The sequence below is a fragment of the Accipiter gentilis genome, chromosome 23 (assembly GCF_929443795.1).
Source record: "Accipiter gentilis chromosome 23, bAccGen1.1, whole genome shotgun sequence".
In the NCBI taxonomy this organism is placed as follows: domain Eukaryota; kingdom Metazoa; phylum Chordata; class Aves; order Accipitriformes; family Accipitridae; genus Astur; species Astur gentilis.
The window spans coordinates 2,590,420-2,603,242 of record NC_064902.1 but is presented as its reverse complement, the minus strand read 5'-3'; the positions used below and the strand labels follow the sequence as shown (position 1 = coordinate 2,603,242).

Below are 12,823 nucleotides of genomic sequence, written 5' to 3'. Positions count from 1 at the left end.
GGGCCTAACAGCAGTATCTTGGTACATATGCAACATCTTACCACGGTACCAATGATGAATTGCGCTCATTCCCATAACTCTGGAAGCATTCCCTATCCTTTCCCCAATGCCCTGCCAAAGCTGCCAAATGTGCGATCAGCAAGTGTGTGAGAAGGAATGTTGCCAAGTCCCAAGCAGGGAGCAGGGGAAGAAGAGGCCACATTGAAGAACGTGAAGACAGACAGGGTCTCACTGATCCCCCAAAGCCACCATTAAGAAGATTAAAGCCTCCTCTCCAGTGAGACAAGCCCGTGGTGTGGCAAGACAAGATTACGGCAGGAGAAAGGCTCTCCTCTTCCCTTGGAACTGCTCCTCTGATAGTTCCACTGACAGCCCTGTCTCTGCCCTAAATATTTAAAATAACTCTGAAAATTAGAAGGAGCATCCTTAGGTGAATGGTTTCTACTCTGGACAATTAAGCACTCCAGCACTTCATTCTTCAATTTTAACTTGTCCTACAACTGGAGTAAAAGTCTACACAGTACTAACAGCATATGATTCATTTAGATTTAAAGCTTTAAAATAGTGTTCAACTGACAAAACATGTATTAACCGAATGAAAGCAAGCTATTTAAAAGCAGTGAAATGTTTTGCTCACCATCCACAAGATTGAGCCAGTGGGCTGTTCCACCTGTTGAGATCCACTCCACCTGGATTTTACAGTTGCCAGACCAAAGTCTCCTATTTTCACTGTGAGGCCTTCATGAAGAAATATATCTAAACATTTGTTAAAGAAACTCTGTAGAAAACTTGAGTAAACAATTCTGAATTTTCTGACATGATTACAAAGTGTCTGATCAGGTTATCACAAATGCAAGCCAACTATCCAAGAATATTGCTGATTTTTTATTTTTTTTTTTAAACCTGCTACAAGTTGTATGTTAAACAGAGGAAAAGTAATTTTATGGCATTCATTTTATCAAGTTAACATTTAAGACTAAATGAGACCAGATGTTTCAGCATTATTTGTACATTTTATGGTGATTTAGGACAGAAATCAACTGTCTTAATTAACGTCAATGACTGCAGGTACTTAAATAACTGATGTCAAGAGACACATAGGGAAACAACATAGAAGTCAACACAACTCAAAACAGAAAACTAAGAAAAAACAATTACAAGTAAAAACAAAAATCAAAATCTATTTACATAAAGCTCTCTGGCAGATCTCCAGAGATTTAGCTATGATTTAACCATTTCAACTGGAAATACACATGTCCATACTATTTGTAACCTATCTACTTAATAGATTTGTCTGTTAAAACTGTCAGCTAGCACTTTCTTTGTTGGTGTTATTTTAAGAAGATACCATTTTACAATTTCATTTAAGAATGTTTTAAGTTCAAAAACATAATTCAGAAATATAAACATGACAGACTCCTAGTTCTCATTTCCATGTCAGGAGAAGAGTTAACTTATTTCACAAAAATGGTCATCATTATCAGGAATCACAAACTCCTGACTTCCTATATACTAAAATGATTATTTTTCTAACTGAACTGAAAATGGGAATCCCCTTACATTATGGAACTACTGAATTTGGCATATGTTTTTATGATGACATTTGCAAAGCATTCTGTTCACCTTTTATGAAAGGAAGTTACAACTGATGCTGCCAGCTCAATGGATGCTCTTCTTGGCAATTTCGAAAGCAAGCATTTTCAAAGGTGAAAGATGTCAGCTCACAACATTTTTACTCCATATGCACTACTAGATTTATATTTTTGCAAGAAATATAGTGGGAAAAGGTTGCCTTTTCTTGAGTTTAAAGTAAGATTTTTGGCTTCATTTCTGCCAGTCATGTGAAGGTGTTTTAAATTTATTAAAAATATATGGGGAACAGTAACAAACCCCACATGTGCACACATACATCAGCATGCACACACACACACACGTATCTCACATCAAGTAAAGAGCGCAACTTTTCTCCAATACAGCATTTGAGTAACAGAGAATTGCATAAACACCCTTTAAGTAAAATAAGACACTTCTGGAGCACAACTGTTGCGCATCTTTTTTCATCTTTATCACAGTAGTTTGGTAAGCAAGCACAAATGTTCTATGAAAGTCCTTGCTAAAAAGTAACTTCTTGCTCACCAATCAGAATTACTCATTAGTCGTTATACACTTTTGAAACAGCTGTTTCACCCCGCCCCAAAAGCTCCATATTAACAACAAATCACTTTCACATTAAAGGAAATATGATTAAGTTAGGAAAGGATACTATTGGATTTCATGTCTCTGTGGATGATATTCTTTGCATGTAAATAGCTGTAAAAGAAAACGCAGAAAAGTGCCATTATGAAGGTTGTTGACATAAACTTAGCCTTTCAATTTACTGATAGACACTGTGACAGTTTATTACATACTCAACCATTTCATAGACCTCTTGCTTTAGTCAATTCACAGAATGCATCTACTTTGGGAAAAGAAACATAGCAAGCACTCACTGATGACTACACTGCCTTATACATTACAGAAAGTGAAAGCGATGCAGTAAATAAACCTCAGAAAGAGGAAGAGTGGCATCACTGTTATGTAACTGTATAATGCCCTAGAAAACTGGGTGCTGTCCTCACACACATGAAATCTGTACAAACTGCTTTAATTTGCAGTCACAATACATGTCCCTAGTTTTCTGGGTGTCTGACTGGAAACCTGGGTCCTGATCTACAAACTGGATGAGCACTGACAGCGTCAGCCCATGTCAGCATCTTCTATGCTACGAACATTATAACATGGTCTGAAAGAGTAGTGAGGTGGTTACTATATCAACTCGGACATCTGGAGAATGCTTCCAAAATATATCCGAGTGTGTGAGACCCATAGCCATAGAATAGGAACAGCCATTCCCTCATCCCACAGAACTACCATGTGTATGAATTAGTGTTTGCCAAACACTGCAATGTTATAGTAAGTAACACAGGGAAGAAGGAAAAAAAAAAAGTTAATTCTGTGTTTAGAATAGGATATCATCTAGTGCATTACAGTAAGACCTCAAGCTACAAATGAAGATAAAATACAGAAGAGCTGACTGTCAAGTGACTAGTGGTCTAACATGAACTAAGGCCATGATCCATGGGGAAAAAAAATACTAAATGAAATTAAGAATGCATACAACGGTGCTGAATTAAGGCTGCACAAAATCTTTACTTGGTATACCATTTTGATCTGTTACTATTTTAGCGCAGTAACTCCACATATTAGGGTTTGGGGAAGAGAAGGGAAACACGATTCCAAGAACAAAAATAGCCAGCATTGTTTATCCTACTCACTCCATTCCCTGTGCTGTCTGCCGAGCAATATCAATGAGCTGGAACATTTGGAACTTGGTCTCTTGAACATGCAGGTGTTTATACAGACTGCTTCCTTCACACCACTGTGTAACAATGGCCAGATTATCTTTAGTCATGTAGCCCATAAAGAGCAAAATATTAACATGCCGAGTCTTCCTAATAGAAAACAGCAGAAAAAGAAATTAGTATCTTCATGAAAAATGTTTTCAAATTCTTTTAAAAATGCATTCCTGGCTGAAGGAACATATTTCAGCTTTTGAGTCCAAACCCACAATTTTCCTGCAAAATTTTTGCTAGGTAGATGTGTGTGTAAAGTTTGGGTTTAAAAATAATAAAAATACACCACAGTTGTGAATTTATAATTTTTAAATAAAATCAGCTGATTTTCTGCTTTTTAGTTAAAATACTTCCTTTTAGTTCCAAGGAAATTATTTTAAATCAACCTTTAAGAAAAAGATGTCATGGAAATTCAAGGGGTTTGAAATTGGTAACCAACATTCATGCTTGCAAGTGGTATTAGAAAAAGTTACTGGGGTAACAGAAATTACCCTGAAAGCTATGAAAAAGTGACAACTTTAGATAGAAGACTGAATCCCAACAGGAAACTAAAGGGTCATTATAAACTGTGAAGGCATTAACAGACGAGATAGTTCTTGTGTACTCCAACTGGTTCAGTTTCAGGATTAAAATTACAGATTTTTAACTGAATGCTACAAAAACAGTATTTGAAAGCAGAAGATAGTTATGTAGATCAGAGTATACATTAAAAAAAAAAAAAAAGGAATTATGCTGCAATTTTAAAAGGCACAGTTCAATTACTCTGTCCAGTGATGAGAATTATGGCAGAATTTATTAATCTTCACCTTTTACTGCATGCCAAATGTGACCTAACCAGTTATGGATATTAGTATTATTTATCTGAAAAGACAACTTTCAGAAACAGTGAAGAACCACTGAAATACTCTGAATTATGATTGCTGTCTCACAGCTCCACAACAATATTCAGAAGTATCACTCTATGCTCTTTTTTTTTTTATTCTTCTCTGGAGATCTGCTTTTTTTTGTCTATCAAACATAGAATATTGGGCAAGATGGCTTAAAGGAGGGGTAGTAGTCAAATACAGTGCCTTGGAATAACATAATTTAGCAATGAAACTACCAACTCACCTTAATACAGCCACTTCATTTCTGAACGCCTGGAACTGTTCTGGGGTTGGATCTACAACCTTTAGTATCTTCACTGCTACATCCCCTGAAAATACATTTACCACAAAAGTTACTAAAAATACCGCGCTTTTTTTCCCCAAAAAAACAACATTAATATACAGTATATTTAGATTCCTAATCTGTGCACAGTACACCTCTACTAATTTGTACATAGGTCAAGATTTTCCAGCAGACATAATTTCCATAGTATCAAGCAATTAATTTATATGAATTTCAGTCTAATGGAAAAAGTCATTAATTGTTCATATGCTTCCCTTCTATTTTTTAACAGCTATGGCTGGCAAGAACTACACGTGTGCTTTTTGCACAATATGAAGCTACTAAAATCTGAAACAGTTGTTGAAAAGGAAGGTATTCTAGTCTAATGGAAAAAGTCATTAATTGTTCACATGCTTCCCTTCTATTTTTTAACAGTTATGGCTGGCAAGAACTACACATATGCTTTTTGCACAATATGAAGCTACTAAAATCTCAAATAGTTGTTGAAAAGGAAGGTATTCTAGTGTAGGTGCGTTCTCAGCACATTATTTCAAGCACAGTCACATCAGAGTCTCTCGGCTTCCAAACAGCATCCAAAGTTTCATCACTTTCCCTTTTCTATCCTGCTTTAGCGTACATATATATATACACCTTTGTATTTTTATATAATTGTTTATATATTAAAGTTTATGTGTATATATATATATATAAACTATATATATGTATATACACACCCATCCTTTTTTAATATAAACTTTATTTAAAAAACAAACTTTATAAATTTAAATACTGCTAAATTTCAGGAATGAGAGGGATAAATCTTCTATCCAGGAACAGCAGAAAAATCATGAACAATATAACTGATATTAGTATTTTAATAACAAATTTGGGGACTACGGAAAGCAGAATATCTTACTGTTCTTTAAGCTGATACATTATAAAATTGTAGTTAAAAGCTTCATTTGAATTGCTTTCAGTGTCAGTGCTTGCTTTAAATTTCAGTATCTTTTAAAGAATAATACAGAGGGGAATATATGATGATCCAGTGCTATCTGTTTAGAGACTGTTTCCAAAGAATGAAGTTGTAAAAACCTGTACACAGTGTACATACAGACAACAGCAGAATGGAACTGATTCAAAAAAGGTAATAGTGGAATGAAGCCGACTGTTCTAACAAAAGTAAAAGCACTAACAGCAAGACCCACCAATTCCTCAGTGAAAGAAGCAAGCACCACATTCATTTTAACTATGGATGGACAGCATTTTAGAATTCAAGAGGGGGATAAACTTTCCTTGACACAGGAAGATGAAAGCAGCTTAGGAAAACAAAACCTCAATCTTGGTCCACATGCAGTAAAAAGATTTAAGAGGTGCTATACTCCAACACAGGCGTATCTCATAGTTCAAAGGCTGCTGCCACTTAGCATTACAGCATCATCACCTACATTAAAAAAATCCCTACAGTGACAGATTTCCCTGCTACCACAATCACTAGTTGTTTTCTTCTTAACATGGTCTCTTTTCAAAGATACATGTAAAAAAATATATTAGCATATCTCTAGAACATAACGATAACTGAATACATTAGGAATACTAACCGCTCAATTAAAAAACGTTGCCAACAAAGTATGAGAAGGATATGCAAACTGGTACTTGAAAGTTTCAGAGTACCCTGAGTGAACTGCAGTATCTTCCACTGTAGTTACCAGTTGCTTAACTTGCTGAATAATTTGAAGTCAAAGATGCACAAATACCGAACTCATTATTATACATTTATATCTTCTTCCTTTAACTTCAGTAAATGCTATATACTTCCCATTTCATCCTCTAGCATCTACATAAAAGAGAACCATCGCGCATGTGCAGTATGCATAATGTTTTAGAACTTACAGATCTCTCTGCTTACAGACCAGAACAGGAGAATATAACTGATAGAAAGACTACACTTTCATGTGACTATCAAAATCAAAGGCTTTGAAGTAGCCAGTTCCTACTGCAACTTCTCTTGACGTACAGTGTAAGACCAACAGATGGTCTACCAGTACTTGAAGTATATTGGTATGAGCTACGCCCAGACAAGGCAAGGATGCAGCATCCACTGATTACAGGCCAAACGTTTTCATATTACTTTTCAATATATTCTCCATTATGATACTTGCTCCACAGATGGAGATGTTTTTAACCTTACACTGTGGTGTAAGGTGCCACACTTTTTTTAGGCTTGATGGCATTTCCCAAGCAGTTTTCTCTACAGAAACAAATACACAATAGCACTTGTTTTGTTTAGCAGCAATCTGAAGACAAATCAGCTTCCGCCACCCCCCAACCACCAAAACCCTAGAACTGATTACCAGGGTCAAAGGGGAAATGTGAGTGTTTATGATAGGTAGTCTTCCAACCCATTTAAACTGCCTTGGTTCTCTTTCCGCCTTTTAAATTTAGAAGCATGCTACAGGACACTACAGGATCCAAATGGGGTCTGTAACAGAAGCGGTGCAAATACGAAAATTAGTACTTAACCATCAGAACAATCTGGAAAAATATGGAAGTGCAAGATACCTGTTCAATGAGACACACGCTCCTCAGAGCAAGACTCTCCTTGACACTTCATTTTTATTTTGGAAGACTAAATCAGGGAAGCTTATTGGAAACCTAATACCTTTTGCATATAGTTGTACACGATCTTCCACAGGTACTCTCCAAAGGTTCATTGCAAACAGCCTTTCACAGTTGGGCATGTTAGGAAACCCAACACCTCTAACTTAATCTAGAATTTTTACTTAAGTTTGCAGCAATCTTCCCACTTCAATTAATTTCATTTAGCTTCACCAAAACATTTTTATTGCTGCATTTGTACTGTTAGAATAGGTTACTACAAAAAAGTCTGCAGTTTCAGTAGTTTGCACAGTGAACTCCCAGTTTCTTCAATTCCAAACAGGAAAAGACTTGCAATAAATATAAAACTTTAAATCTTTTAAGACTACACCACAAATGATGGTTACAAAGAGAAAAAAAAAATTAGTAATTTAACTTCAATTTTCCTGAGAAATCAAGAAAACTATAAACAGTTAACCACAAATGAGGAACTGAATCTTATTGATACCAAGTTAGGAGACAGCTATACAGCCATCCTGTGCACACAACAGAGTTCTTTCTAAATATGTAGCTCCATGCATTTCCTGTTTAACATACCGAAGTTCTCAATACGTGAAGAGTTGCTAATGTTTTATTAAAATAAAGATTAACAAGAAATTCTCATTTATTACTTTGTTTAGTAAAATCTTACTTAACCTATTTTTTCTCTTGATTTCTCTGTTCCATTTCACTTATATAATGAAAATCAAATTAACTGTTCATTAATATTACTTTTAGCATAAGAATATTCCTTCCATTGATGCTGACAATATTTGGGCTGACACACAAGTATTTATTCTTTAAAAATAGAGGGTGGAAGATAAGTTTCCAGATTTTTTTTGTCAGCTTATTTTATGACAACAATGCTATTTAAGTTGGGCCTGGAGGGGTTTGTGTGTGTTTCTTTTTAAATCACAAGCCCTGAATGTGGAAACTAATTCTGTAGTTCTGCAGTGTGCCTTTTTTCGAAGTATTCCAGCTAACTTTATATCATAAACTCTCACATCAACCATTTTTTTCCTTAGAAAAACTCCACAGTAAAGACAATTTAGCCTTATTTCCTTTCCCTGCCACCTTGAATATAAGTTTGCTAATTAAACCAGAGAGGTATTAAAAAGAAAAGGTAAACATAATTTAACATCAGGCTGTGAAATTTCCCAGCCAATTCTGCTAATTCAACCCTGCTAATGGAAAGGGAAATCTTTTCAGAAAACAAGCTGTTGTAGAACATGGTAATAAAGAAAACAATGTTGGCTCCAATATAGTGAACATGTAGATGGCAGCTGTGAGATTCACATTTTGATGTCTGTTCGGCAGTTGTGAGATTCAGATTTTGATGTCTGTTCTTTGCTCAATCTCCCCACTGCTAATATTAGGAAATAAGTATTTCTCACCTACTACCTTTGGTGGTAGATAAGCACACAGCACCATTAAAACAATTTTACCTTTTTCTGGATTGCTGTCCTACCATATCAACATTTTGAGAAGATTGTAACACTTGTCAAGAACTTACCATGCCATTTGCCTTTGTAAACCGTTCCAAAAGAACCTGACCCTATTCTGGTAGAAAGCATGACTTCACTTGCTTCTATTTCCCAGTAATAACTGGAATCTCTCTGTCCACGAGGCCTCTGGAACAAAAATTGACATGGCTTTTAGTCCAAGTATTTCATCAAATATATATACACACCAAAAATGAAATAAATTCCTTCATAAAGTTTAAGATGCACTGAAACCTCAAGGGTTTTGTCCTGCAGTTTGGACTTTTGTTCTTTGTCTCAATTTGTGAGGGGTGGTGGGTTTGTTTACACTCCCACCCCATCCCCCCCAAAAAAGACAAAACATAATCTTGGATGGCTCGAACTGTTTAAGAAGCTATCATTAAGTTCTGCACTAGAAACTTAAACCCTGATCTTAGATCTTAAGAGGAACAAATATTTTACAATCAACTATTTAAAGACATCTGAAATATTTACAAAAATTACTGACTTTTTCAAAATTGCAATACTAAAATTCAGGAACTCATTTACATATTTAAAAGGAATAGACGAAAAAGACGAAAGCAGAATTCTCAAACGTCTAAGCAATTAACAACTGTGTGTGCCACTAAGCAACTGTACTTTCATTTTTATACCCTATAAGCCTTCAAAAAATTCGAGATATTATTCATTATTATTCTAACTTTTCTTTCTCCTCTCCCCCACCCAAGTTTACATCAAGCCTTTGAGGCAAAACTTGCATTTTGTTAAATCTATTTTTCCCCTGAGGTGTTTTGAGTAACTTTACTATGAAAATAGTGGCATTATCAATACCCCCTTTCTATGGAAGCTATGGCTATACAGTTCAAATAGTGATAATAAGGCTAACTTTAAACATATTAAAAAAGATGCAGCCCCTAAAGATTTAGAAAGGTAATCCTTGAATCTGTACTGAAAAATAATTTCACAATACTGTCTGAAATGAATTTTCAATCAAGACCACTTTGTTCTGGGTATTGATAATGCAAGGCACTAGTGCCATCTTTCCCAAGTTAGTTAAAATTATATCGCCATTATATACACACACTGCAGAGCAATTCAAGATTACGATCATTTTTCTTGCCTTTAAAATACAGAAATTTATCCCAACACACCACTACTCCCAGCCTAGTTTAACATATTAAAAAATAATCAAGTATTACAATGCTTACAATTTTGTTTTTTTCTTGTGTATTAGATCCAGGGGCTCGCTCTCTTTGGGCTGGGACTGGGGTTTTGGGCTGAGACCAGCCAGTTGGACTCATATTGTTAGGACTTCCAGACAGAGCAGAGGGTGAGGCTTAAATATAAAAACAGAGAAAAATCAATTTATGAACCAGAAAATTAACACAAAATAATAATATAAATTATTTTAATTTTTGAAACCATACCTGATTCACTATGGCTTCGAATTGCATCCTAAAACAGAAGAGATAGATAATGAAGTTAATAAATATATGAAAGGCTACAAAGGAACAAGCAGAAATAGTGCTGAAATCATTCCTAACTGTTTTGGTCAAGTGCGATATGGTATTGACCAACACTCTCCAAAAGATGACAGCTTGGTTATTTTCTAGTTACAGGAATCTTATATGCAAAAAACCATGCAATGTGTGAATTCTTACAAAACATTAAAAATATTCACAGCATATTAAAAGGTATTACTACCAAAAAAAGAAAGGGAAGAGGGGGGGAAAAAAAAAAAAAGAGACACAGGACAAGAAAAAACACCAGAAATACTGTCTGCATTCCCACCACTGGATTTTTGTACATGCTTGTATTTCAGATCTGAACATAGCTCTGGTGATGGTCCTGTATGTCTAGGGGACAAGTTCTCAAAAAGGTTTTGGGTTACAAGTAGGAAAACTTTTAAAAGCGCCTAAAATATTCCAAGTCAATATACATTTTGAAATACCTGTACACACTATTTCAACACAAAAAAGGAAAAAGGCTACATCTAGCACCCTAATACAAAAACATGTAATTTTCAAAACATTTCCCCACAGATTAAAGTTTGATGATATTTCAAAAGCATATTCTTACACAGTTCACTAGGTGGTACAGTGCGACAACTCTCACCTCATGCCACAGGCACTTTACAACACAATTCTACAGCCATGCACAAGATAAACTAAGCTCTGACAAACATGACTTTACAACTTTTCTCACCTGCTATGTATTATCCCAAAGTACATACAGGAAAGGTAAAATATCCAGGTACTGTATAAGTACAAAGCAAGAACATGCACTACAGAAATGTTAATACTGTCAAAATTAATAGAAGTCAATTCAAACTTTCTAACTAATTAGTAGAATAATAAATGTAAGATTTCATAGGAGGACAGAACAAGCCTACATTCCACCGTACAGTTTTTAAATTAACTCAGATTATACTTAGTAAAGATTCTTTTATGAAATACATAATTTTAGCCAGTTAGTTGCATTCTCCCAGGCTTGACTATATACAGGATTCTTGCAGAGTACCTCTACTCTACACCCGAGTGGATTAAAATCTGCATAAACTGCCAGCGAAGAACTCTTGCAAGTTACTACTTTTGTCCATTTTGAGGACAATAAAAATCTATAAGAACCTGAATCAATAACAAGTGATGTTTTTTGTACGTCAGCCTGAGAATGTAACTGCTTTCAAATAAGCTGGCAAAGGATAACTACAAGATTTAAAATTGTTCTCATACTTATGTATATGTAATACTTATGTATATGTAATTCTTATTTGAGAAAAAGTATTTTTTAACTTCAATCCTGATGTGAATATTTTCTTTTTTTGTTTATGAATCCTACAGCAAATGAACCAAAACCAGGGTTCTTTAGGGCTGTTCTTACAACATAAATAATACCATACACTATAGTCTGTCACCTTTACTTTGATGTGAAATAAAAATCGTACTTCATGTTCTTAATCTAAGGGGTTTGTATAGTTACATTCAACAAAATAGTTTCCAGAGGAAAAAAGCCACACAATAGATGTGTTTGAGAAGGTTTTTCTTTAAAACCTCTGTGACCAAATGCATCTCTAATCCAAGCCTATTCAAATTCGCACCAAATTTCATAGTAGTATGGATTCATCCAGCTAATCTAAAAATTAAGCTCTTTATCAATTTGCCGCTTCCAATTAGCATCCTCAATATTTAAGTATAAACATGCTGTAAAGATTTTCGTCAATCAACTCCAGATTAAACATTTCATGTGGACACCACCATGGCTTACAAGTTATAGCAATCCTGTTAATCACAAGAAAACAAAAGGCACCAAGAAAATACCTACTCTTCCCCTCAAACAAAATCGTCTGCACCAGGAACTGGGAGAAGCATTCAGGCTGTTATTCTAGGCCAACACAGTAAGAGATAAAAGAAAAGAACAGAGGAAGTATAAAAAAGAAATTTCTAATAATCAAATGTTAGGGTAAATGAAAGAAAAAGTAACCTAATTTCTTTGATATATGATAATTAAGTGCAGTAAAACTTTTAAGTACGTACTCCTGTTCAAACCCAAAAGTTCACTAGTATCCGTCCTTTGGTAAACCACTTTATTAAGGTGGTCTTTCTCATGTCATACTAGTCTCTACTACTTTTTTTTTGTGGTGGTATTTTTTTTTTCTAAAGCCTTTTGGAAATGCAGCTCTTGCCTTTAAGACATGACTGCTATTTTTATTCAGTCCCTATGGTGTTATGAAGAGCCAGAATAGAAAGCATTTCTGTCTTTACTGCTATGCATAGAGGATAAAGAAAGCAACATTCTCAAAGACTCACACTACAAAGTTCAATAATTCATATTCTCTTTCTTGAGTGCTTCATTATTTTTTGTGCCATAAAAGATGGTCAGCCAGGCTTCTGAAGCAGTAAAAAAAGGCTGTAAGCCTAAAAAAAACTAAGAGAAAGGGAGGGTACCTTCCCCCATAAAACCCAACTGACACAAAAAAATCTTCATGGGGCTGCAGTGCACTTTTCTTCAGTTCCAAAGGTCCAGGTCCAGAGGACTTCTCTAGCACATTTCAGAGAGTCTTCACATTTCACTGAAGCCTATAAACTACCAGCTGAAGACGCAAGTAAACTCAGCAGTCAAAGACTTTTGCTTGGCCTAAATAATTTTCAAACTATTCCAGAACGAAAA

At 35.1% G+C, this 12,823-nt stretch overlaps 1 protein-coding gene across 3 annotated transcripts in view; it reads right to left on the bottom strand.

The window, feature by feature from the left end:
- The window catches only part of RAF1 (Raf-1 proto-oncogene, serine/threonine kinase), a 45,632-nt gene that overhangs the window by 5,928 nt on the left and 26,881 nt on the right, over positions 1-12,823 (bottom strand). For all 3 annotated transcript variants that reach the window (XM_049827012.1, XM_049827014.1, XM_049827013.1), the window contains 7 exons: positions 10,084-10,111; positions 9,865-9,992; positions 8,689-8,806; positions 4,503-4,587; positions 3,315-3,491; positions 2,264-2,310; positions 638-756 (listed from right to left, as the gene is read on the bottom strand). In XM_049827012.1, the coding sequence (XP_049682969.1) occupies positions 638-756; positions 2,264-2,310; positions 3,315-3,491; positions 4,503-4,587; positions 8,689-8,806; positions 9,865-9,992; positions 10,084-10,111 (702 nt within the window). The remainder of the gene's footprint in view (positions 1-637; positions 757-2,263; positions 2,311-3,314; positions 3,492-4,502; positions 4,588-8,688; positions 8,807-9,864; positions 9,993-10,083; positions 10,112-12,823) is intronic.